The sequence below is a fragment of the Myiozetetes cayanensis genome, unplaced genomic scaffold (genome assembly GCF_022539395.1).
Source record: "Myiozetetes cayanensis isolate MyiCay16 unplaced genomic scaffold, myiCay2020 scf7, whole genome shotgun sequence".
Taxonomy (NCBI): domain Eukaryota; kingdom Metazoa; phylum Chordata; class Aves; order Passeriformes; family Tyrannidae; genus Myiozetetes; species Myiozetetes cayanensis.
In genome coordinates this window covers 43453433-43480832 of record NW_026087964.1, presented here as the reverse complement: position 1 = coordinate 43480832, position 27400 = coordinate 43453433, and the positions used below count along the sequence as shown (strand labels likewise).

Genomic DNA, 27400 nt, shown 5'->3' with positions numbered 1-27400 from the left:
CTCAAGATGTAGTTGTATTATTCTAATTATCCAGCCACATTGAAAGTGCTTGAGGGCCTCTGTACAGATCTTCATTTTACATCTCAGGGGAGCATCTTCTGATGTCAAACCTTTCTGCAAAGGAAAAATTTCTAACCTTCTCTTTGCTGGCATCTCTACCTCCCTTCCTACTTCCTTTCCTGTTAGTTCCATGCTACCTCTACTTCTCCCTCAACCCAGAATTAATATTGGAAAGCTTTAAAAAAGAAATTAGACAGGGAAATTTCTTACCTTTACCAAATTAATTCCAAAAAGTACTACAGGAATGGTACTCCAAAATTTAGAATAAGACTATACTTTATCACTGTTGCCATGGTGACCAAAACTAGGACAGTAACCTTTTTTTCATTTTTCAGCCTCTATTTCTGATGGGCTAAAGAACTTGATTCCTGAACAGGGGTCTGATTACCTGCAAAACACCAATTTCTGAGCCATGAAAAAGAAAAGAAGTTAAATGGTTGAGAGTTTTATGATTATATCTCTGAAGAGGAAAGTGAAAAAAAAAAGGCCAGGGATGAGAATGTGCTCATATGTATACCATAGCCATTACTAAATAATTGCATAAAACAATGAAGACCATAGTCAAAATTTAGTGCAGCTTTTTAGCACACAACCTCAGAATTTTATACTGTGGTTTGTGGAAGTGCCTCTCTGTAAAAGTTCATCAAGTCATAAAACCTCTCAGCTGACATCAAGAGAGGAGAAGCCAATCAGACAGGAAGGACAGGGAATTCCATTTGAAAAACTAAGGATCATAGAAGTTGATAAGAAATTCAAAATGGAGAAAATAAGTGGGAAGGGCATTGAATTACACAAATAATTTGAATTTGAATGGGGTTTAGTTTAATTTCACAGAAATTGCATTTCCAAATGTAAAGATCAGAAGCTTTATTAGATAATATATTTAGGAACATTTCAGCATAATTGTTTCTTAAAATTTCTCACATTTTTCTCTCTACAAAAATTCTTCCAAAATAAAGGATTTTTTGGTTTACACAGTCAGGCCTTGCTGCTTTGGAGCAACACGAGTTCCCATTACTCGTTTGCTTGATCATACCCTCACTCCTATGACAGTGATGAAACTGGGAATTTCTACAGTTGGTAAATTCAGGTTGAAGTTCCATGTGTAGTACTGCAGGTAAAGTAGCACTGTTCAAATTGTGAGGTGCAGTGTCAAAGGCAATGTAATGTCACGTCAGACTTGTGTGATGTATGTAGCTTTTAGTTGCCAGTTCTCTTTTCTAACAAACACATTCTCTTTCCTATCAAACATTTCCTTCAAGCCCCAAAATGCAGTGCCGTTGACAACCACCCCTCTGATTGCTATTGCTGCAGCCACATTGAGCATGAGCAGCATGGTTCTTCCTGGCAGCTGGATTTCCAGTCATACTGGAACTGCACTTAGAAAGAAAGGCTTCAGGATATTAAATGTGTCCAAAAAAAAAAAAAAAAAATTGGGTTCAAAACAGGCATGAGTTCAACAGCTTGCCTCTTTTTTGATTGTCCTAATTTAATGAGCGCCTTTCAAAATCACTGCCCTGAGTTCATCTGAACTAAATGGCTATTTTAGCACCTGTTAGATCAGCAGAGCTGGTCTGACAGGTTGGTCTCCATGATATTGAGTGGATTAAGCTGTCCTACTATGAATGTTCCAGGACAGCTGCCCAGAGCGGAAACTCCATTAAAAATAAATAAAATAGCTTCACTCCAGTACTATTATGTTCTGATATTTCTAAGAGTTATAGACCTATGCAGTTTTAGTAATTTAAAAGGGAGGAATGAGGACATAAACAAAAACATGAAATGGCTTTAAGAGAAGGTTTTCAGTAACTTCCTTTTCCATTGTTTTTTCCCCTTGGAATTAGTCATTTTCTTTCCTTTTTCTTAACAAGCAGAACAGACGTGCAGCACTGGAACAGACTTACAATTCTTTGGTAGCAATAAATTTGCTTCTTTCTGTTCTGATGTCTCCTTGAATACGAAGTACACAAAATAATCTGATAAGGGAAAAAATTCTAGGATATTTTAAAAGCTAAATACTTCAGTTAGTTTTTATTAACTACACCAGCACTCCATAATTAGACAATAAGAGTCAACTAGGCAGGATAAATCTTTCTATTGAGTCTAACTACACATTGAAGCCAAATCATGATCTCCGAGCACCTTTAAAGACTCAACAGCTTCTGTTTTAAAGTAGGTTCATAATAATCTTTTAAGCTTGCTCTCCAACACTGGTGTGGAAGGAAAAGCAAAGTTAAAAAACATAATAGAAATTCCAGAGCAGAACTCACTCAGTATTCTCAGTATCTTAGTAGGTAATATTTAGATCAATTTGCTCTGGAGATAAAGAACAGACGGCTTGTCAGCCATGAAAAACTCAGTTATTTGGGATTTGTTTGGGGATGGATCCTTCATGTGTCAGTTTCTCCTTTCCCGCTTACTATGTTTGTCTTTTGTTGCCCTAAGGAGAAATTGTAGTAGCAATAGTAGCTTCTTTGCATTTCTTTAATTAAGTTCTGAGAGGCACCAGATGCTTGCATTTGCAATCTCCCTTTCTCTTACTGAAGCACAGAGGAGTTAATCATATAGTAGGCTTTAGTTTACTCTGAACCCAGGCTGGGGCAGAGTTAATTAAGTCTTGCCATTTAGTTTAAGTATAGCCTGTCATCACAGCAGGTCTCTGTTGCATTGCTTTGTGTTGTTTTTTCAATCCAATAGAGAAATCTCAGATTTTATTACTCTCCATAGTTTAAATTATCAAAGATTTGATCTGTAATCATTTCTTCTTGTCCAAGAACTAAGTGTTATAATTTGGCCCTTAGGAAGGGCCTGGTTCAGTCACACTGAAATGTAGATAGCTAGGGCTTGAAGAAAGAGCAGGAAAGTTTCAAAGAATGATGGTTCATATTAATTTTAGCCATATTCAAAGGTTATTTAGGTGCCCAAAGGTACAAGTAGGTGCTCCCTGGGATTTTCACAAACATCTCAGGACACTTAAAAATCCCAGTGCTGCATTATCTGCATCCTTAGGTGTCTAAACACTCCTTGAATCAGTTCTTGACTCTTGCATCCTCTCTCCAAGGATACAATAGTATCTTAAACAAGGCAAATGTTAGGCAGCTATTTTGGCATGTACCCCAGAAACAGCCAATGAATTCACAGTCTTTATCTTTCATAACAAAAATTTTATCTAAACGGTCAGTGGAGCAACTGGGGTGCAGTTCAGTTTGCAGGTATGTACCCAGGTTGACAAGATGTGTTTTTTATCACTTTATCTTTTTCCTCCCCTCATCTGATTTCTCTGGGAAGGAAATGTGGGTGCACAAGTCACAAGAGAGCCCTGGAGCACTTTGAGTTGGTCCCCATTTGAGGGATTTGTGTATTCAATAAACAAGGGATCTCAGTCAGGAAAACATATCCTGCTCTACCTTGCTGTCTCACAAGAAAACTGTCAGATATTTAGAGAGATCTATTCATGGATGAGCTTCAGACCCAGAGCTTTATTTAAAGGAAATAGTTTACAAATAATTTTTAATAACACATTTGAGCAAAACTTGCTCTGCTTGGGGACAATTAGCAAGGAAGAGAGGTAAAAGTAATCAGATAAATAATCCATTATGAATTATTCACATAATTTCATGGAAAACCTTAGATTAGTGAAAGATAAAGATCCTAATTTATTACTCCCTTCCCTGAAGCATAGGAATATGTGAAAGCTTCAAATAACTAGGCTATGTTAAAAACCAAAATCAAGTTTAAAGCGTATCAATTCTACCTTTCTGAATGTTCAATAACTCAGTTGAATGAACCTTGTCAGATTTGTAGTTACGTTAAATTAATTGCAGAAAATTAAACTGGGGCCACGTAAATTGAAGTCACTACCAAGCATAGCCCTGACACCTCAGACCTACCTTGAGTCTTACACACATGCACACACACATGGAGCTTTCTCACAGGCTGCTATTTTCAGAAAATAAACTACTATCTATTGCCTGGCTGAAAACAAAACATTAATTTTCTGGGGGTTTTGTCAGTCTTTCTCCCAGTGTCTGTTCATCTGCCCACTCTGTGGAGTACTCCTCAGTGAAGTACTTTGAGTAAGGCCATCCCTCTTCATTTTATCCTGTCTACCTGGTGGGCATGTGTGTTCATTGGTATTTCTTTGAGAATATTGGGTTACCAAAACCGCTTTTGCTTGCCTGGATACTTGGTATTTTAATTGGGAATTAACATAACCTTTCCCAGTTTTATAAAAAAAACCTTTTCTGCTGCCACATATCTAGCATCCCCTTGTTTCTTTCTGTAGTTTAGTTTTATATACTCAGATTCACTTAATATAATAATTAATTTGTCCACATGAGACTTAAAACACATGCACACACAAGCCCCCCAAACAGCAATGTACTATTCTGGTCTGCCCTTACATGCACTTGGACAAATGACAGCACATTAAGGAGAGCTTGGGTTTTATTTTAGCCTAACAAATTTTACATTATTAGCCCACACTTGTTAAAGTGCCCATTGCCTGACTATTCTTGTCCTCAAAACGAAAGTAAAAAAAAAAAGGCATTTTTTCATGGAAACACAAAGAGATTTTCAATGGAAGAGAGGAAGCATAACTAAATGTTGGGCATGAGGTCACAGATCCACAGTGTAAAGTGTTCAGCATCAGTGCTTTATTAAGGAGTTTCCTCTCCCTTCTCTTTCTCATGCCTCAAGCTGTTTATTTTTTCTGTTTCTATGACTCAGAGCACCATCCTGGCTTAGTGGCACAAAAACTGTTTGTGAGACTAGGAAACTGGGCTAGGAGTGATCACAAGCTCCTTGTCATACTTGTCCCATATGTTTCTCTCCAGGCCCACATCAGGGTCCTCTATGCACCTGCAGCTGTGGGAGGGCAATGAGCCAACAGGATGGATGAGGAAGGGAGAGGCAGGGAGGGACCTGTGAAACTGGCGTGGCACTATAAAGACAAAGCATCATGTTAGTAACCCATCAGACTTATTTCAGCTTACATATGAACTGTGTGAACAATCTTATTGCTGTTTGACACTGCAAAAAGAGAAGGCTCTATTCCTGTAGAGAACTGCTGGAAGCACAAGAGCTTTGTGAGTGGCAGCAACCAGCAAACTGGACCCACTCTTCCATCATCCTAAAGTAATAAACAAAAAATAACTACACTGCTGTGAATTTGGACCATCTGTACATTTTCAGAGTATTTTTTTGCCTGGTCTGAGCTTATAGAGCAGTGGAGTAAATGCTTATAAAAGGCTCATGGCAAGATAAAAATATCAAAACTCACTTCTCAGGTGATAGCCAAGAAGAAAGGTCATAAATTAAGAAAGATTAGAACAATTGAAGTAAGCAAAATTAAGGCCCTGTTTTGAAAGCTTGCTAATCTTAATGGGGTTAGAAGTAAATATTGATCATGCAAACAGGCTGTGCAGAAAATCAGACTCTCATTAAGGAAGGTAAATTAACCTAACCTAAAAATAGAATTAAATAAAAAAGAGGAAATTTAGATTTGATATCCAGGGAATAGCCTTTTGTCAGATTTTTTTTATACTGTGAAATAATATCTAAGGGAAATGGCAGAATTCAATTGAAGTGTTAAAAAAAAAATTAGACTGGTAAATGCATTAGAAAAGGTACTACAGAAAACTACCTTGCAATGCCTAGGACTGCTCCAGGTGACCTTTTTTAATAGAACTTCTCCATGACTGTTTTGTTTCTCCCTTTCTAAGCCCGTTTATATGAGCCCATGTATATTTTGCTTTGACCCTTAAATGAGATTGCGTGATACATATCAACTATTGGAGAATAGATATTGCTAATGTGAGGTGATCTTCAATGTCCTTTTGCCATCATACATGGAAGAAAAAGGAACCAAATTAATTGTTTCATTTCATTTTTATTCAGTATACTTTAATATATTTTCATGGTTTGAATTCCAATTTCTTCCCGTTCACTTTGAATCCAGTGTTGGAAAAGCCGTATCTTGTATTTCTTTATATGCTTGAAGGATCTAAGGAAATTACAGAATTTAACAGCTTTACTTCAAAAATCCATGTAAGAGCTACAATGACCATCATAAGCTGCACGGTTATACTGGACAAATTGGCTGAGAGTTTAGAGAATTTACTTATATTAACATCTGGAATATAAAGTAGATAAAACCCATCAGAGGGTTTGAAATGTTCCGTTCATCAGTAAATCCATTATCCTGTATAAAACCACACTGACCTCTTTCCAGTTAGGACAAAAGTTTCCATTAACAGAGGTTTAAAGAACCTCTGTTTTTTCCAAGCCTTTTAATATTTAGATGAACTCTAGAGTTTGAAAAGGTTCAGGATTAAACTGTGCAGTCAGCAATCTGAGTGAATCTGATACTGAAGTGAGTTACATCTATTAAATGCATATAGAGAGTGCGGGGGGAAGAGGTTGGTTGGTTGTTTTTTTTCCGCTGAAGTCTTTAACCAAATACTTATTAAAGGAAGTTAGCTGAGTTGCTACTCATAGGAAGTGGCAGGTAGCAAACGGGTGAGAACTCCAGACATCCATTGGATCCTATTTCTGTCCCTTCTGAGTCCCCACAAGGACAAATTTTGTGTTGGGAATAACCCCAAAGGCTTGGTCTGGAGCAGATGCAGGCACACAGTTGTGTATCTGTTGAATTGGATAGTATATGGTGCCCCATTTTAGGTTGATGGTGGGTGTTCATGCCAGCTTTCTGCCAGGTGGGAGAGAAGACACACAATACCTACTCTGGCTAAGACCTGTATACACTGTGTTAATCCATCAAAAATATTTGACCTCTTTGAACACACAGAGGAAGGTGTCTTTGTGCTACACGGTGATGGCCTTTTCAATCTGGAATTAAACAGCCAAAAACTGGTTTTATTGTATTGTCACACTACAGCCTGCACTCTGGCAGGCTTCAGCTTTGCCTTCATGCCCTCAGGCAGGTAGCTGAGATGGGGAAGTCCTGAGAACAGGAGCAGCTGACATCCCTGGAGAGGCGGCTCACTGCCCCAGCCACAGCAGCAGTCTAAGGAGGCATTAGTGAAGGCCAGGGACATGAAAACAAAATTGCAGGATGAATGGGATACATTCCTCTGGGCAACAAGACCAGTATAAGCACACTGTGTGACTTGGCTGCATGTGATCCCTGTGGGAGAGGGCCATCCTCTGCTGCCTTTGAAATACTGTTCTCACTATCCAACCTGGCGCCTAGGCTCAGGAAGTCTTTGAACCTCAGACTACCAGAAGCCACAAGAATACTCTCAAGAAATTTCAAGAAATTTCACTGCAGCATCTGTTACTCTTTCCCCAGTACCTACTCTTGGCTTTGGTTAGAGCATAGATACCCCCCCAAAGAGAGTTTAATCCCACTCACTCCAGCTGTGTCTATGTTTTGCAGTCTTGTTTCAGCACTTTGTTTCAGCAAGGACAGTGGACTCAGCCTGTCCTGGGTCTGAGCAAAGCTACAATGTTTAATCTTTCTCCTCTGTAAGTACTTCTTTTTCCCAAAAATTAATTACAGATTTTGGCATGAAGTTCTGACTCTCTTTAGTGACCCCCAACTAACAGAGTCGTGCAAGGCAACTTCTCTTTATTCCTTGGGAAATACTTTGTCTGTACATGTATTACAAATGGACTACAAGTTGCCCCATGCAAAACAGTCACTTTGCAGAAATCTGCCCTTAAACTTGCATGTCTGCCAAATTTTTTGTCACGTGACTTTTTTGCCCATCACTTAAAGTCATGCTGAGGTTTTTATGCTGACATTTTCTGAGAGTATTGCTACTGGGAGAAGACAACATCAGCAGAAGGTCAGCCATGTCCTAAGGGCTTTGAGAGTGGGAACCTTCGCTCAGACAGAGATCTTGAAAGGAAAGTTGCTAAGTTGTGGGGATCTCTTTTGGTGACATAGGTCCTTGAGCTTATTCTTGTGATCAGATCCTTATGAAGCAACCACACAGTTATGAATGTTAGGAAATAATCCTGATTTCAGTAAGACAGAATTCACAGCAGGTCAGCTACATTCACAGACCAGGCACCAGCATGCAGAGCATATGAAGCCTCAGAAAGTTCATCGTAAGAAGAGCTAGAGGTTGCGATGTGATTGTGGCATTGCCTTTACTATGAGTGTTTGCTATGAAGGGGAATGGGTTTCTTTGAGGTTACTGAAGTTGCACAGGTGAATGCATCCTAAGAAATCTCAGTGAGGGCTTCTGAGTCCCTGTTATCCCCTTGGTTTCTGGGTCTATTGCCCCAGGGGTGCTTCCCCACATGGAGAGTGCCAGGGACCCAGAGGCAGTTCCAGTGCACTAAGTTGCTCAGTGTGTGAAGAAGCAGTCAAAGGCTGCCAGCTGCAGTAGGGAGGAGTGTGACTTACTAAGAAATATGATGAGCTTTCCTTCACTACAGAATATCTGGAAGAACCTTTCTCTGCAGGGAAATCAACATCAAAACAGTGGGACTGCAGATAAGTGAGGACGAAACAGTAGCACCAAGCCAGCCAGCCACACATTATAGTGGCAGAATGGTTGCTGATGTCCAAGAGGCATCAGGGATCAGAGGCTGTGCTGTGAAGAACAGTGGTGGCCTCAGCATAAACGTTCTCTAAAAAAAATTCTAATGCACGTTTCTGTGATTCACAAATCAGCAAAGGTTTAAGTGTACTAAAAAGCTCACTGAAAGGGACACGTAATCAGTACTTCGATTAAGACTTTTTTTTTCCAGAAGGCATTTACTGAATGTAAGTACTATGTGTGACACTTTTTTTCTTCACAAATCGCCCACAGAGCAGAGAACCTCGGGGATGTCTTACAACGCTGCTGCTGAGCAGCCACATCGTGCACATATATATCACCACAGCCCTCGGTGGTGAAGTCCATAGGATTTTTTTCTGGCGTCCAGTAATTTTGCATGCCAACAAGACTGCAGTGGTTTGTGGGCACTGTTTCAACAGCTTGGTATTTCGTCAAGCTTATCCCTGTTCCTAAGAAACACTACTAACAAATAAATGGGCAAGCAGTTAGTCAGGTCTTCAGAGCAAACTGCTTCTGGACACCCTGCACCTCATGGAGCAGCCAGGGCCAGCTGCTCCATTAGGATGAGGAGCCACAGCCAAGTGAAACACTGAGGGCAGAGCAGTGGCCCCTTCCCCACGTGCCCGGTCCCAGTTGTCCCCACGTTGGCCCTCAGCCCCTGCAGCCAAACTGAGGGGCTTGGCAAGTGCTGTGGCTTGTGTACTGTTCCACACTTATGAAGAATACTTGCTTGTAGCCTGAAGGTGCGACCACAGTACCCTGAGCGGTTCTTTTTGATGGTTTTAGGTTTGCTACAACTATTGCTGATTGTTGGCAACAATAATGACAGGAAAAGCAAAGAGCAGGTAGAATTCACTCCAAAGGAAAGTGGGACCTACACACAGTCACCAAAAAGCCCTATAGTATTAATCTGTCTGATTTGCACGGAATCCTTCTGTCATGCAACCTGTTAGCACCTCCAGTAATTGCTTGTGCAAAGAAAACTGAGCCAAGCAGACCTGCCACCCATAATGCATGAACTGGCTTCTGGATGAGGAGAAAAGATGCAAAACGGTGACAACAGTGGTCCCACCAGAGCTTGGGAATGCCATGCACTGAAATCCAGCTGCACATTCAGGCTCCATCCTTCCTGTGCTGTGCTGGGGTGGGACAGCATGGATAACCAGGTGTGCAGGGCTGGCAGGAGCAAAGCCTCTCTTGGAGCAGGAACTGGGTACACCCCTGTGCAATGGCACTTCATTGATGTAGAAGCAGAGGATCATTTAGATTGGAAAACATCTTTAAGACCATCGAGTCCGTTAACCCAACTGCCAAGTTCATCACTAAACCGTGCCCCCGAGTGCCACATCTACACATCTTTTAAATACCTCCAGGGACGGTGACTCCACCACTTCCCTGAGCAGCCTGTTTCAATGCCTGACCATCCCTTCAGTGAATAAATTTTTCCTGATATCCCATCTAAACCTCCCCTAATCTAAATCTAATCCTCCATACACCACGTCTTATCTTCTGGGTTAGCTGTTGTGCTTCCTTCTTCCTGGTGTGTATTAGTTCCTTCTAAAGAAAGAGGACCTGATCCAGACAGCTTCGGAAGAGCGAGGCCAGTGTGTTTCCTCTTTCCCGAGGGAGGAACAGCAAATGCCACATCTCACACTGCCGAGAGGCAGCCGTTCCTCCCCGGGGGACACGCCAGCAGGAGGGAGTGGTGCTAAAATTAACGCTTTATTAACACCTGGCGCTTCCTGGTTTCAACAAAAGCTTGGGAAAGTGGGGGCTTGGGTCTCGATAGGGTTGGTTGTTTGGGTTTTTGTTTGGTTTTTTTTTACCTTGAACGAGCAGCAAGCGGCTCTCCGGTCCCAGGCGGGACCGGGCAGCAGGAGGTTCCCCGCCCCGGGCCCCCCCCGCCCCGACACCCGTGCCACAGGGGCCGCCCCTCGCTCCCCGCGGCGCCGCCTCCCGCCGCTCCCCGCGCCCCGTGACGGGCCCGTCCCGCCCCGGCAGCGGCAGCGGCGGGAGCGCGGCGTGTGCTCGGCCGGAGGAGACATGGGCTCGGCGGCGGAGCTGCTGCCGCCACCGCCACCGCCCGGGGAATGCGAGCGGGAAGCGGCGGCGGCCGCCCGGCACCGGCGGCGCCCTGAGGAGCAGGTGGGTGTCAGCCGGGCGAGGGGGCTGGGAGGGCGGCCCGCGGCTCCGCGGGCGGCGGGAACGCCGCGAACGCCTCTTGGTTCCTCTGCCGTGGCGTTCCCGGCGCAGCCCACCCGGGTGGATCGCTCCCGGGTGACGCTCCATTGCGGCGGGGCTTATGCAACGCAGCCGAGCTGCGTGGGGGCTGCCCACGCGTGGTGCTGGAGGATCCCCCCCCCGGTGGGCCCGCCTGGCCTCTCCTTCTTCCCTCCGGGACGCTTAGTTCGGCTGGGAGAAGGTGGGAGCAGATGGTCCCTGCGCGGCATCCACGTGTATCTATCTCGCTGGAAATAACCGGGGTGCTCTTGCCATCCCCGGAATTCCCCAGTAGTTCAGGTCTTGTGTTTCTTCACTTGAATATTTGAAGCTTTTAGTCTCTTTGTTGCTTAGGAAATTTAACGTGTTGTAATTGGAGAAAACCACCAGCTCTTTCTCTTTTATTTGTTTGTTTGTTTGTTTTTGTCTGCTTTCTTCAGGATTTATGTCTTTATTGCACGGAAGTGGGTTTTTTGCTAAGGGAATGAAAGGACCATTTCCCCTATTGTTAACTGTAAACTGGGTTTCCATGCACCCTTTGTTTTGAAGACAGCATCGTCCCGGTGTTTAGACAAAGGCAGTGCTCTAAATGCACCTTTACTGATGTTTCGTTTAAAGAAAAGAAGAGCGTTCTTTGTTGAAGATTCTTGTAAGATGCTTTCCACTTAACCACGAGTGAGCCCTTTCACAGATAAAATAGCTTAATGTTTGGAAGTGTCTGGTACTGCTTGCCAGACATTACATCTAGAAGTGGGCCACTCTGAAATATGCTGGTACTTGAGGATTCATTGGGTCACCATTTACGTAAGTCAGTGCATCTTCTTGTCCCTTTCTCTAGAATAATTGTGCAGAGCAGGGCACGTACCTGAATTTAGCGTAAGGTCAGATTCACAGCAGTTCCCCTGTCTGTGTCCTTAAGCCCTCCTGCAGGATATTGCAAGAGGAGAGTAGGGAATACTTGCTGGTTCTTGTTGCAGTCTTCCCTGGAAAGAGAGGTTAAAAAGTTGCATCAGAACATCTCATCTCTTCTTGCTCTCAAACTGGTCGTAACTACTTACTAATGAGGTTTCTCCCTGCAGTTACCATTGCTTCTTAGTGACTGGTGTGGTGTTGTTTCTAGGGGATGGTGCATGCTGAAGAACTGCCTTCTAGCGTTCCCTAAACACATTTTAAAATGAAGTTGGTAAAGGTACTGCTTGGTTGGACATAGGCACACGTGATTGAGAGACTCTCTTTTGGCTTTTGTCGGACATGGATAGTGATCCTGGCCCTTTCTGAAAAGTTGGGGTATAACGATAGGATATCAAGGCAGATAGGCCACAAGGAAGCAGGAAAAAAATCCTTCCTGTTTACTGGAAACGTCTCACTGCTGTAGCATGGAGTAGTTTTTCTACATGTCAGCAGCTGGGCAAATAATAAACTAGATTTAGAAATAAGGAAAATTAATTGCCTTTATTTAATATGCATAGAAAATGTGAATGTTGTATAAAATAGCAGTAAAAAATAATCATAATTTGATAAATACATAGGAATATTTTATTTTTATGTGTGGGAAGGCCAAAGGTAGGTGAGGAGTTGGTGGTACATACACTTGCTGCAGACTTCGACAGAAAGTCCCAGATTCTGTTGTTCCAGAGAAGAACAGACACATAGCTTGACTTGGAGGGCTCCTGTGTCACCAAGGCTAGTCACGTGCTGTACTTCTTTCATGAATGTGTCCATATCTCTCTCAAAATAATCAGTTCCGCCTTCCCTTTTTGCTCTCACAGAGGGGCTGTTGCTGAACACTGCTGTTCCAGCAGGCAGGAATCCTGTTTCCAGGCTGAGTCCTTACTAGAGCACCTCATGGAGGCCCAGCACTGTCACTGGTGTTTGCTGAGTGTGTTTGCACTGTTAACAGACTCTGGTCCTCAGCTCATGTTTTCCTGTTTCACATTCTCTCCTGAAGTATAAATGTGTGTGCCACCTTAGTGGTACATGCAGTGCAAAAGAAAGGAGTCAAAATCTGCTCTGATGATGGTGTAAATTCTTACTTCTATCAGCTGGTGTGAAGTGAAGCCTGCGTGAGAGCAAATCCTTTGGCCTTATTTGAGAGGATTTTTTAGGTGAGGATCTGAGGCTACAAACCTGGGTATGATTTGGTTTTCCCATTTCCTCCAAAATAAGCTCAGTTAGTGTAAGATCATACCTTGTAGCATAATGCTAGAAGAGTACCTTCCTGACAAGCAGGACCTAAATAATAATGTATACACCCTCTAATGTTTTTTAAGAGAGAGTACTCTGTAGGAAATGTCTACTTATTTAATGCGAGACCCTCTGGCTCTAATCTTTTATTGAAGCTTATTATTGTGTCAGCAAGGACATGCTTAATGAAATTACTGACAGGCACATTTTTTAAAAAATAGGAGGATATATAACTAAGTTTTATGCGTAGCCTTTGGAATTCATTATTGGAATAGACTAGAATTACTTCAATGATTAGATTTGAAAGTTGAACTGGATGCTAATTTGATTAATATCCTTTGTAGGTTTGCATGCAAAGATGAAAATAATTACACTTACTGTAGTCTTCAAAGCACTGCAGAACCTGGATAGTTTCTTCCATCTCTCCTTTATTGCATTGCTGGGCTTCACAAGTGGTACATGAAAGCACCAAAAGATTTAGCTGTTCCTGAGGCTCTGGGAGCAGGTTGCTGTTTCACCCTGCGAGTTCACAGTTTTTTCCTACCTGTTGACAGTTATTAGTCAGGCACACACATTGTCCTGTATTCTCAACATGACTACAGATAAGGATCAAATCTCTTTCCCTAACCCACCTTCTAAAATACGTTAGCCACTGTCACATTAGTGCAGTCGAAATCTCATCAACACTTATAAATTAAACCATGAAATAAGGATGGAAAAGCGTGAGTGTGTTGTAATAATAAAAGGTGATGCAGAACTCCTGCATTTATGTCTCCTGCACCTTGCACGTGCCATACGTGCCTTGCGGGGCATCAGGTGGTGTTAGCGGCAGACACAGCACCTGCTTTGTCCATTGACACTTTGAAGCCAAACTGTGTCACGGCAGAGTTCCTGAAAGCTGTGGCTTCCTTCTGTACTGAGAACTATCTGGGCAGTAATGGGATTTAGCCTCTCATTAATCGAAGCTGAAGGCAGTGGCAAAATCCCCAGGTGCTTCAGTGATCTCCACCTCATACTGGCTTTGGATACACAGAATTCAAAGTGCTGTTAAAGTGTAAACCCAGTGCTTCTAGAAAATGTCTAAGCGCAGAGTTAGTATGTGATACATGTATTTGAAAGCAGATTAAATTTGTTTAGATGATCACCTCTTCATTAACCTGAGTTTGTAACCCTTTGGTATGTTTTATTATTAGTATTAACAGTGTTTTATCTCTGTAAATGGAGTATTCTGCCTTATAATAGATGACATCAGATTTAGAGGTGCTATTACAAAAGGGCTTGGGTGTTTCCTGTTGAGAATTAGTGCTGAGGAGGTTTGGGTGTCTTAGTCAAGTTCAAGTCCTGAACTTTTTGTACATGTTTCCAGTATCACTAGTATTTCTGCAGCATGGGAAGAATGAGCAGAAACAAAACTAGAGGATAATATCAACAGACTTCTGATATCCCTTATGTAAGTGCTTAATTGTTCATCAGAATGTAGAATGGATGTCTTCTGTGTTGCCCAGAATGGTATCGTTTGTCATAAATCAGTAGCGGCCGAGAATGTTTTGAAGTGCACTTGTATATGTGGAAACTGTGATGCCTAAGGCTAGAAGCCTATTTCTGATTTATTCTACAGTGAGATAATCTGAAAATTTAAGTTTTTTCCTGCTTGGTATTTGAGATTTTTTTCCAAAAATAGTCATATCCTGACAGGGAAGGCTTAATCCCAAATTTGTTCAGGCTCTACAAATAATTTAACTCTGCTGCAGAGGTTCATATCTACAAAATAATAGGTGATAGTAACTTTCTAAAAAGCATTAGTGGGTTTTCTGAGGCTTGACAGCATTTGAAGAAAAAAAAAAAATCCAACCTTTCAAACATAACTGTAAGCGCCTACAGTAAGTAGGATAACATGCTCTGCTTGAATGATGTGAAGATCCCACTTTCTGAAAGAAAAAAGTATTCTGGAGATAGAAGCAAATAGAAATCCTTTCTTTAAAAGGCAAAATTAACAGCTGCTTCATTTTAGCAAACCAGTGCATTGAAACCATGCTGAACATACAGGGATTGCAAGCCTTTTGCTGGGTCAAGCTGACCCGTTTTAGTGGGGGAACCCTGATAAACAAAATCCTATGGAAATTATGTGTTGCAGGTGTAAGGAAAAGACAAATTAGACATTGCATTTGATCTAGTCTCTGTAAAACTGCAGCATGGGTGGGATCAAGTTACAGGGACAATAGTAGGAGTTATAAGGAGGAGTATAAACAGCATCCTAAAATGGAGAAGAGAGTGGATCTTAATGTGGGGGCAGGCAGGTTTTCTCTCCTGCAACCCTCCTGTGCTAGGTTCCTCTCTTTACACTTTATTATCTGGTGCTGTATTAGTGGGGAAATTTAATCCCAAAATTATGGGACTCCCAACACTTACTTTTGTGTTATCAAGAGAAGCCTCTGTTCCTCTTGAAGCCATCTCTGCTCCACCCATGCACAAGTTAAAGTATCTGGAAAAGCCTTTTCATCTCCTATGCACAAAACCTCTCCTGGTATTTTGAAGTTTGTTCCAGCAACTGTTGATTCTAAACTTGAGTTGCTGTAAAAGCTGACTAAAGGGAATCTAGTGCTGTTGCTTTTCTTATGTTATTGCTTGTTTCTATAGAAACATCTTGACTCAATTTTATAAATGATGTCTAGATTCTTGCTGTAAAATGAACACTGACCCAATCTTTGGTTTGGAATCTTTTTATTTAAGCTTGTTCTAAGTATGTCACTTTTATTGGTAGCTGCCATACAGTGCCTTTGGTATAAAGATTTTTTGCTATTTTTCTTGCATTTGCTTCTTTTTCTCAGAGGAACAAGTTAAATTTAGGGGGTTTACTGTCTTGGGTTTTTTTCTCATTTCCTAATCTATTAATCTTTTCATACTTAAATATCAGATTAAAATTAGCCCAGAGGAATGAACCTTGTTTGTTGTTTTTTTCCTCCAGACAGTTGAAATTAATTTTGTTGTCTTAATAGTCTGTTGGCTGAATATCAAGATCTTTTTACTGCTTACATTTCCAAGGTTAAATACTAGTTGTTAGTTTTATGCTAGCAGAGGATACAAAGGGATACCAGTTTTTTTCCTGCTGTAGTGAAAGAGGAGGAAAATCAGAAACTTTTTAAAAAAAAAATTATTTGCCCTCCTTGGGCAAATTTCACTTTCTTTTAATTAAACATAAGATACCTTTTAAGTGTAGGAAAGCAGGGTGAAATCCTGATCACATGCCAGGTGTTATTAGTAACGAAACTATCTCTTTTGCATATGTGGAGGAGTAGGAGGCAGAAAGCCTGCACCCACCCAACCAGGGTGTTGGCAGGGTTTTGTGCCGGTGCGCTGTGATGGGGTGAGGCTGTGGTTTGGAGAAAGAGGAGGCCATGACCTGGGAATTTGCTGTTCCTGCAAATCTCTAAAGCCTGTGCATGGCAATGCACTGGACAGTCTGGTGGCTGAGTACCAGCCAGATTTTAGTACCGAGTGATTCGTTCCTCCAGGACTAAAATGGCTGGTTATTCAGCTGTCAAATACTTGTAGCTGTGTGTTGGCTGGTGTGTATCCCCATCTGCACCCAGCAGAACTCGGTCTCTTATTTTGGAGGAGAGGGAGCTTGTGGTTTCTTCCATCCCGGTTTCTGTCATCTGCTCACTTTCTTCTTGTATTTTTCTCAAGATTGGTCCTAAAGTGTTTTCAGTTTTAGTTTGCATCCTCTAAAAACAGATGACTCTGTGATGCACTTGCTTCTGAACATTAATGTCCCAGCTTTCAAAAATATAGGAGTATTTTTCAGTAAGTTAGCATGTTCTTTAAGTCGTATCTCGCTGGCTTTTTTGACATTCAAGTGTCTGTGGGCTTCAGCTAGCAGACACACCACCTGTTCCCCAGAGTAAAAATAGCCACAACTGGAGTAAAATAGATAGTGAGCAGTTAAATCCTGCAGAGGAAGCTTTTTACTTGGAAAAAAAGGTGAAATGTGCATGTGGGTATGTAAATGTGATATCCCTGTGTTTCCTTTATTGCAGTTTTTTCTTAACATTTCATTTAGATCTTGTTAAATGCTTTTACTACAAAACTCAGAAGGGGTTTCTTTTCTCTCTAATGTGGAAATAAGTGTCTTAAATGTGCCATTCCTTTTTCTTTCTTTTATAACTGTACATGTGATGAATTATGATCTGAGGCACGTCAAACAATTTGGAGATGCTGCTGCTTTTTTGTGTTGGAAGATGGATATTGTATATACCTTTTTGTCCTCTCTCTTTACCTTCTTTGCACTTTTTTGACTGTAAAATAATAAATTTTGATGTGGGCAGTAGTTATTTTCCCAGTACATTGGACATTTCTCCTCCATTGTTGGAGTTCGCATTTGTCTAATCCTCTTTCAGGCAGTTGATGCAAGAAAAGAGAGAATGATGGACTTGTACTCAGCCTGGTGCTATTGTTGAGTGTGGGGTGGGAATTTTTCAAGTTGTCTGAGCAAGGGAAGACTGTTGAGGTTTCTTCAATTCATTAGTCATGAAAAATAGAAGCATGCTGTTTGGTTTGGTTTTTATAGATCTTATACCTTCTGAGTAGTTGAATGGATTTTTATTTTCTTTTCCTAACAAAATATCCTGAATCTTCAAGTGGTGCCGGTCTCTTATGTTCACCTACTCCCTCCCACAGAACAAAGGCAGTTGAACTTGTATCCAGTTATTTCACTCAAATCAGTTACTTGGGTTTTTTTCCATACACACACAAAAATCCCAAAGTAAACAAGATCCTTAGGCTGAGTGTGGAAAACTGTGGACCAAGCTGCTGCTTCATCAGATGAAATACCCAAAAGACTATAACCATACCTGTTCTCCCTGACGGCTAGTGCAGTGGGGAGGTTACAGGACTGAGACTCCTTGTGGTTACTTTACAGCTGTTCAGTCCTCCCAACAGAAAAAAAAAAAAAAAAAAAAAAAACAAACAACACCTAAATCTAGGCTTCCATGCTCTTTTTGATTATCCACAGGAAAATAACTTCACAGGTGAGGCTCTTGTCCCCTTCAGATCCATTTATGTTCTGGATCCTTCAAGAGCTTGGTGGACTTACTTGTCTTGGTGTGATCTGCAAATGGTCTGAGTCAGGAACTGTGACCAATTTGAGAGGAAAAGACCTTGCGTTGGCTACATTACACTTAGGAGATGCAGACAGGCATCAGTCTTATGCCATTGTGAAAAGTTAAGTACCTAACTTTATCCTTCTCTCCCACCAAGTAGCATAGGACTCATTGCAAAGATGGGGCTTCTTTCCAGGGGGAGGATGTTCCAGTGGGATCTCATGTGTCTCTGCATGGTCAAAACACCCCTTGATAGGAAGGGAGTAAGCAAGAAAAGGATCCTCCTGTCAGACTGGTGTGAAGTGGCCTCTGCTCGTGACATACCATGTGCTTTCCTGAATTTAGGAAGCAGTGAGTTTAGATGAATGCGGTGGAAGTTTGCCATAAGCAAGGCTAGTTAGTGGTCAGAACACAGGGAATTTTGTGTGTTGTGTTGGTGGCAAACATAACTGGTAAAGCCACAAGCGGATGTTAGTTGGGTTCAGTAGGATGAGTTGACTTTACCTTCTCTATTGTTTTAAAGCTAGTCGAGGAAAACATTCAGTTATGTGGGGAATTTTTTTTCAGAAGCACTTCTGGGATGTAGGAGCATCAGCTGTGCTGGAAGCAGACAGAACTTGGGCTTAGTATCCTCTCTCTGACATCCTTATAGAGTTTCATTCTGAAAAAAAGGTGATTTTATGGTATCCTGCTTCAAATCTGAGAGGGCGCATTATGGCTCTCCCTAAAGGATCAAAGCCCCTGAGCCATTTGGCCATAACAGTGGGAAAATTTAGTTACCAAGTTCCCATACAAAAGCTTTTCGGAGTTTGGACCTTTAGGTTCTGACTTTCTGCCAGTAAGCAGTGGAAGACAGCAGACAATGGCTTTGCTGATGAAAATGTGCCATTTCGAATACGGAGGGAAATTTCATAATACCGAACATCTGAAAAGACAAGAGGAAATGGGCTGCTTGATGGGCACCTTCGTGTACCAGCGGGCTTGCAAAAGACATTGTGTATGCTGAGCAGTGGGGCAGATCAGATTCTTCCCCTTCTGTTCCCTATGATAACTCTGTTTTTAAGTGAAGTAAAAAAAAATAGAAACCAAATATGAAATTCGAGTAGGGAGCACTACATCGAGCTCTGGAGCCCCCAGCACAGGAAAGACATGGACCTGCTGGAGTGAGTCCAGAGAAGGACCGTAAAGATGCTTAGAGGGCTGGAGCCCTCTGGAACCTCTCCTGTGAAGACAGGCTGAGAGAGCTGGGGCTGTTCAGCCTGGAGAAGAGAAGGCTCCAGGGAGACCTTACAGCACCTTGCAGTACTTAAGGGAGCCTACAACAGATTTGGAGAGGGACTTCTTACAAGGGCACGTAGGAATAGGACAAGGGGGAATGACTTCAAACTGGCAGGGGGTAGATTCAGAGTAGTATTTTTTACTAGTATTTTTTACTAAAGTAAACTTTGATCCCAGTAAGTCTAAAATAAAGTCACTTTGATGTAAAATTTATTTAAGTTACAGTAAGAAGTAATTCATTACAGTAATTTTGATAAGAAACATTAGGTTAGGAAACAAATGCAATCAGCACAATGCATTCTGATTTAGATTTATTCCCTCAGGAAAGCCCCATTCTTCTTTATCCTTCAGGAATAATACCATGTGGGTGTATTTGGTGAGTGTCTTTCAGCTGGTTGGAGGAAGGAGGAGAGAGAAGTTGGGGAGACAGTACTGCTATGCCTCTTTTCAGGAGATATTTTGGGCATGCATTAATCTATATCCATCTAGATCTCTGGCTGTGCTTCTGCTCCCCAGTCCCTTTGCATTTCTTCGTTGCTCCTGTGTTTCAAAGAGTGAGGAAAGGCAAACAAACTAGTGCAGTTGAAGTGTCTCCCTCTGACATTTCATCTGCCACAATGCAGGAGGAAGTCTGGGGGTGTCCCCTGCAAAGCACAGGTTAGCTATGAGGAGAAGAGCTGCTGGGAAAGCCTGGAAAGCATACTTTCTCTGGGGCTAGTTACAGGCAAAGAAATTCCCTCACACAAATGATTCTTAAAAGTTATTAAGCCTAAGCCTAGTAGTTGACTTTTAAAACTATTGAAACAGAAACTTCTTGTGCTTTTAGATGAGGAAGCTCTGTTTTGTAGGGGCAGGGAGGTTGCAGGTGCTCAGAATGGGTGCATTTTTCTCTCAGCAATTTTTTCTGTTATGGTAGTGTCTGTCTGGCTTCAAGCTGATTCAGGAAGATTTAGTATCAGAATAGTCCTGTGAAAATAGTTCTGTAAAAATTAAGAGTCAGCTGGGAACTACGTGTTTGCTAAGCAGGGCCAGTTTCTAAAAATGTTTAGAAAAGTACTTTTGGAAAAAAAAAAAAAGACATATTTGGTTCTGAGGCTACGGTTTGAGAGCTACTGGCACATATATGGGATTGCATACCATTTTACTGTTGCCCTGAAAATTATTGAGAAAAATTCTAGCTGCAATGTTGAGCTTATTTAACAATCTTTAGTGATCTGGAGTATTTGCCCTAATGGCTCTATTTTAACTACACCTCAGAAGAAAGGTATTTGCTCAGAATGTAAATTATTATGCAATAGTAAAGAAGAATATGCCATCAGTGTTTCATGGCTGATCATGTTTTCAGCTTTGCTTGCCTTTTGCTGAGTTGCCTGAAGCAAGATGTACTCAGCCTGAATTAACTGAAGCAGACTTTGAAGTCTTGAGAATTTCCCCATGATCATTTTGAAAGGTTTTGTAATCTATTGAAAATATTTGGAAAAATTTGACACTTGTTCCGTAACTAAACACATACTTGTCAGTCTCTGCACCTGGAAGCTGCCTTTGCATAATCGCTTTAGGAATTCATAAATCTACCCTTGTTTGAGAAGGCGAGGGTGAGGTAAATAACAAATCAAAAAGACCTGGGCTGCCTAAGTGAGATGGAATTTACTCTGCACCCTGCTTAAGAGACTGTGTGCAACTCCTTGCTGTTACCTTGTCAAAGCAGGAGGGGCTGCGAGAGAAATCCCATGTCCTACAGTTGCCCCATACCAGGAGAGATGTTGTCAGTGTGGTCATGTGTAGTTAATCATGCGTAGCCCGGTGAGACAGAGCTTGCAGAGGAGCTTGCAGACCATGTTCCTGCTGGTGGCCTCCTGGCCAGCACTGCACTGGGCTTGCCATTTCCAAAGGCTCCCAGGAGACTTCGTTAGTACTGCTAACAATCCAGAGGCAAGGAGGGGATGCGTTCCTTTTCCGTCTCACTGACTAGTTTGCTAGAAAATGTAGTGATTCCTCCTGCAGACTGTTTCTCTCAGAAGTGATCTGTGCACCACTTGACATGAGCTGCACTCTGCTCCACTGTGCCCTCGTCCCACAGGCACGTGCTGCCTCTGATCTCTGCATACAAGAAGCAAATAAATGTATTTTCCTGGCACATCCTTTCTCTTTTCTCTAGTTGTTGTGATCAATATACCACTTAGCGTGTTTGGCTCCCTGTGCTTTTTGGGAATGGAGAGATGAGAGTTCCTGTAGTAACATTGTGTTCCCAGCCCTGCCTAGTCTGCAGGAGCTCACAAGAAGCTCTGCCTTTCCGGGAGAGACTAATCTTGAAACACTGGAATTAACAATGAGTCAACATTTGTTTGAATTAAATAAAGCACAGCTAAAGCCAAAATGCTTGAAAACTGGAGTTTCCATACCCATTAAGGAGGAGAAAATGATCTGGGTTTTGAGAAGCAGACTGAAAGGAGACGAGGGGGTGTCTGGCTGTACGTAACCTCCAGTCCTGCAGTTCTCCACACTCAGGCTCTTCTGTAGAACCGCAGAAAGAGCGAACACCATGTTAGTTATGAATTAGTTATGAACATGTTACTATTTAGGCTTCCTGCACCACTCCCTTTCTGGGATTCTGTACTGAAGCCAGACTCTTTATGGATAAGAAAATAAAAAAACATCCAGGCACTCTCAGCTGAGGAACTGTTGGGGTTTTGTTGGGGCTTTTTTTCAGTAGCAGCTGTGGAGCTTTACCCAACCTTCACTCAGCAGGCAGGTTCTGCATCATGGCCTGCAGTCTGGCCTAGAAAAATGATATTGCCTTCCTTTGGTCTTTGCTGGATGTTCTTCCGTGGGAATGGGAATTCAGTTTGTTACTTGCTCTCTAATGAGAGCCTGGCACTCCTGTGGGAGGGAATTTCTGTTTCTCTACCAAGACCATGCCATGTAACAAGGGATGCAGAATAGCTTTCATCCTTGAAGACGGAAGACGTTTGGGAGTAGGCTAATTGCACATAGAGTTTGCAGGCAATTTGTAGGACCCATTGATCAGTCAACTGAAATATTGATGAGTACCTGCTGCGTGTGCTTTCCTTGCTGCCTAATGGAAACGTTAGGAGACTCACGTTCATCATCTTTAAAGCATGTTCATCCTGTCATACCCAAACACAAAGCAATAAGGTTTTCTGCAAAGGATCTCTGGACACTGGAAAATGAGAGATCTCAACTTCTTACCTAGTTGCAGCTTACGTGTTGAAACATTCACATTTTCTGAAGTGATATTTAACTCTGTGATGTCTTCATCTAAAGATGGGCTTCTGCCTTCCTATGCATTTGCTCCACCATTTTTCACTTTGCAAAAAAGTCCAGCACTTGTTTCCCCTCCCCTTTGCTTTTCTGTACCACTGCTTTGCATCTGTGCAGTCCTTGGGTCTGTCTTCCTTTGCCTGATTTGCGTGGCTTCTTACGCCATCATTGGGATAGATGTTTGTCACCTTACTGGTTGAATCCCATGCCTTTCTTTCAGCAGTGATAGTAGCCCTTCAGTTCCCTTGTGCTTCAGTGTGAAATCGTTCATGTTTAATTGTTTTGTATCATTTAGTTCATGTTTAATAGTTTCGTATCATTCTTGTGGTTCTGAAGATATTCTGGAAATAATTTATAACAAATATACTTGATTAACTACAAGTAAATCTACAAATCCCTCCCTGAAATTACTGGCATCTCATTCCATTTTGTTTGTCCTGAAAACCACAGACAGGTTGCACAGACAGGTAAGATGTATGACCTGCAGGAGAGCTTTACCCCTCTAGAGTGGTGTCTGGAGGGGAGACAGGCTATCATATGTTTGTAGCAGTACTTTAGTGTCCCAGGTTTGGACAAGTGACATCGTTAGCATTGTGCCAAAATCACAAGCTACGTAGCATGTTCAATATCTTGATTTAAGGAATAAATTGATTGCATGTGTATCTGAGTTTTATGCATTCAAACAGAAATAGATGAGACTTGTTCATAATGACAGTAATAAGATCGTACAACATGTTTCCTTATTTTGTCTTCTGTTCACAGGTCCCGCAAGAGCAAAGGAACCACACCACAGAACCTGTAATAGATGACTATAAAAAGATGGGGACTCTCTTTGGCGAACTAAACAAAAGCCTTATCAGAATAGGCTTCACAAGGATGTACTTTGGAGAACGGATAGTAGAACCTGTAATAATTATATTCTTCTGGGTTATGCTCTGGTTTCTTGGCCTACAAGCTCTTGGACTGGTTGCTGTTCTGTGCCTTGTCATTATTTATGTGCAACAGTAAAATTTTATAGATACTGTTCAGATTATGTATTTCTACGCTGCCACTATGTCAGTGGATTTATGTGTTTTAAGTAAATGGGTGGCATATCAAAAGCTGCAATGCTTCAAATTGCTGGAATTCCGGCATTCGAGTTGAGGAGGACTAAAATGATGCATTTTAAGCCAAATCAGCAGTGCCCTGTTACATCTTTGGGCGGTGTGGGGTGGTGGGGAAAGGAGATGTTTGTAATATAATGGTGTCAAATATACTGTTTTCTGTACTCTTGGGGTTTTAGCCCAGGGATTGGCTTTTTGTTGTCCCCTCCCCTATCCCCATCTTCTTGCTTTGTATAGTGAAAATTTCCTGTCTGATTTTAAGAGGACACTCGATGTGAATGTTCTGTTTCACTGTTGGGGGAGAGGGGGGGGACTCATGTGCTGTTAGTTCCCTGAATCTGCATAATTTGTTAGTGTTTTGCTGAAAAGCTAAATCTGCACAAGGGAGGTTTAGTAATAAATATTCACAAAAGCATCTTTGGTTTGTATAGTTTATAGTATGCTTTCCCCCAGGAAACAAGCTATACCAGCAAAATGCTCTTCTACCAATATTAGTGACTTCACACAAGGCTTCAGCTGTTGTTAAGAAGAAATTGCAGTCCTACATTGGCCAAGTGGTCTAATGCAGCTCTGCCTTGTTTTTTTTTTGAAATGTACTCAGCTCCTGCTGCTATTTTTCTTTATTTTTTGTACTTGCTCTTTCCCCCAGCCCTCCTTCCTAAGATAAATATTTGGATAATTCATGGAGTTTGTAGGTAGTTACAGCTGCAGTGTTGGAGAGTTGCCATTCCAGACGGCAATGCTAGGATGTTGTCTGCTTCCTCTGGGCGGTGTGTGAAGTGTCTGAACAACCAGATGTCAGACCAGATCTCTTAACGCTTCCCTGGTTCTGCAGTGTGGGCCCACATCAGCTAAAGCCTTGCTCGCGTCAGCAAACCAGATCTGTTTCCTCATGCAGGGCGAGAATGTCGTCGCAACCAGGTGGTCATTTTATTTAGTAGTCTTAAGCGATTCATTTCCACACTGGGCAACAAAAAAATGCCTGTCTGTAGTTATATGTCATGGGCCACGCAAATTGGGGAATAGGGTATATATATATATTCAAGAGTAGGTTCAAAATTCACTCTGACTCCCCAGGGGCCACACCAGGGGTATACTGAATATTTCCAAGTTTGAAGAAAAACAGTAAAATGAAACAGAATCTTTACTACTTCTGCTTTACTACTGCTAAATAGGCTACCAATTTAGTAATTGCTGTACATTACTTTTACTAAGAAACTTGAATTGCAAAATTGATTTAATCTATGGTCCAGTGAAATTATATTTTTACTTAAAGAAATGTATTAGGAGATGTGAAATTTACAGAAAATTACTTAAATTTTTGCAGTGACTTTTTCCCTAAAGAACAATAAATTAGATCAACAATCAATTAGTTGAAAATGCTGTCTTATTCAGAGATTTTTGAAATTAGAGGAAGTTTCTATATGGTCACAGTCCTGCATCTGGATTCTCAAGGCCAGCTTTATGCCTGCATGGATCATGTTGACTACTAGGCTCTATTTCCAGGGCCTCTGGCCCCAGTCCTTATGGACTTTCCTGTTCGGGAAATAATTGTTATTTAGGGCAGTAAACACGAAGGCCCAGTTCCTTTAAAGTCTTTATGCACTGAAATGCCATCTGCAGACGTGTCTCTGTGCTTTTCTCATGAACATGTAGTTACCTTCTGAGGAGCCAGGTCGCGTGTCTGGATCTTCAGATGACCTTGGCTGTGGATCTGCGAGGCTTTGCTGAACCGTCAGGACTGCAGGGGAGTGGGACTGAGGCCCCAGCTGTGTGGTCAGATGGCAACCCGTGTTGATTGGCACCTAGTTAAATAGTTACACTTGTAGCAGGGAAATGTTGGACACCAGAAGGTGTTTCTGGATGGAGGGATTTGTTGTTCACATCTGGAAGACCCAAAGCAAACAGCAAGTAGAGGCTGAATGCAGAGGCAGGAGCTCTGTACTCCAAAGTGCTTAGGAGTAAACTTTGGGTTTGTTTCAGGTCCCCTAGAAGCAGAACATCTGTTTTCACCTCTGCGTAATTTGTATAGCTAGAATGGTGGTTTCATGTGTATTCTTCTCCTCTGTAAGGGCTGTGCTACAAAAGCATCCAGTCTTTAAAAGGGGGAAAAAAAAAAATTCTTCCCACAATCCAGTTACTGTTCAGAGGGTCTCATCTAATTCCTTTCATCCTGTAGGAAAAAGTGTCTCTGTGATGGTCTTGTTGCAGTAGTACTCCTGTGTATAGACTCTGTGCTGTGAGATGGCATGTGGTATTTCCCTGGGGTGGTGATCTTGCTCTGTACATATGGAATGGGGAACAGTGAATCATGAGTGTGACCAACAGCTTCAGTGAGGACATTGTTTATATGTGTGTAACCTTTTAGTATATGCATAACTGCGACTGCTGCACTCATGAATTCATTTCAGCTGGTTGTTTGCTGTTCGTGTTATACATGTACTCAAGGGAAAGGTAGCTTTTGGACCGAGATTGTGTATAGTGAATGTCTCGTGTGGTTTCTCTGAAGGGTAACTTGCTATGTCTTGTCCTTCATGGAAGTTTTTAATTTTTAAAACCCTGAAAAAAATAATTCTCCTAATAGTTAGTTAGGTTGACTGAGAGTGGAAAAAGAAAAATAATATATTGCATGGAAGATACCCCTCTCCTGTTCATACATTCCCTCATATGTAAGAATTTGTACTGAATTGTCTGTCCTAATTTTGTGCTATTACTATGCTATCTCCCTCTCATTTGCAGGGAAGGAAAGAGGGGTTAAGGAAAAGGGGAGGCTGGGATAGACTCAGACATAAAGAGTGCAAAATGGAATGCAGTGAAATATGTGTCCAAAAATCTGACCATAATTGTTTGTCAAAAGTGAAGGGGAAATGGGTGAACAGTCCTTGCCTTTTGTTCTTCATTCCATCCAGATGTAACTGCAAGGCAGAGGAAGCACCAGGTGTTCAAAGGATGTCCCTAGCTAAAAAGCAGAAGGTTTATTAAAAAAAAAAAAAAAGTCAGTTTCACTGTTGTCTATATAGTAAAAATTGATAATGTTATTTATACTGTTAAATATTATTGTTCTTGATAGAACTGAAAGCATCTTTATACATCTGTGTGTAGGACAGTATGAAGGAATTATGTCCCTTAAATCTGTGTTGAACAACAAACGATGCAATTTCTGTTGGTCAGTGTGACATTGAAAGCGTTTTACATAACCTCGGGTTTTCTAAAGGGTGGACTCTTCAGTACTATTTCACACCTACCAAATGGATAAATGTTTGAACTACCATGTACAGAGAAGAAACTCCACGTGCAGGAGAATCTTGGAGAACCCTGTTTGCACTGAAAAATCATCACATCAAAACTGTCCACATAAAAAGGAAAAATCATACTTCTTAAAAACCCTGTATTAAGTGAATCTTCTGGAAAGCACTTTGTTACTCTTTCTAATAAAAAGTATTGCCATCAATGAATCTGTGAATTCTTTATGGTGATTTGTTCAAGGTTACATGGCTCCTTTCAAAATTTCGTGGTAGGCCCAGATGAAAAGGGCCAGTGTTCAGATAACTGCTGAAATCAGTTAACTTGCAGCTAGAGGAGAAAAAAACTGCAGTACAGGAGCTGAATAAACTGCATCTGGTCTCTATGGTTGTATGCA

The 27400-nt window shown here is 41.6% G+C and overlaps 1 protein-coding gene across 1 annotated transcript; it reads left to right on the top strand.

The window, feature by feature from the left end:
* Positions 1 to 10575: 10575 nt before the first annotated feature.
* On the top strand, positions 10576 to 27215 carry FAM241A (family with sequence similarity 241 member A). Its single transcript, XM_050338375.1, has 2 exons — positions 10576 to 10739; positions 23420 to 27215. The coding sequence occupies exons 1-2, from the start codon at positions 10638 to 10640 to the stop codon at positions 23663 to 23665; spliced, it is 348 nt and encodes a 115-aa protein (XP_050194332.1). The 5' UTR covers positions 10576 to 10637; the 3' UTR covers positions 23666 to 27215.
* Positions 27216 to 27400: the final 185 nt, after the last annotated feature.

What these genes read in the sequence shown, in the direction of transcription:
- FAM241A (XM_050338375.1), top strand. Translation starts at nt 10,638, where the DNA reads ATGGGCTCGGCGGCGGAGCTGCTGCCGCCACCGCCACCGCCCGGGGAA. An exon ending in GGCGGCGCCCTGAGGAGCAG is followed by an intron (nt 10,740 to 23,419) that starts GTGGGTGTCAGC and finishes TTCTGTTCACAG; the next exon opens with GTCCCGCAAGAGCAAAGGAA.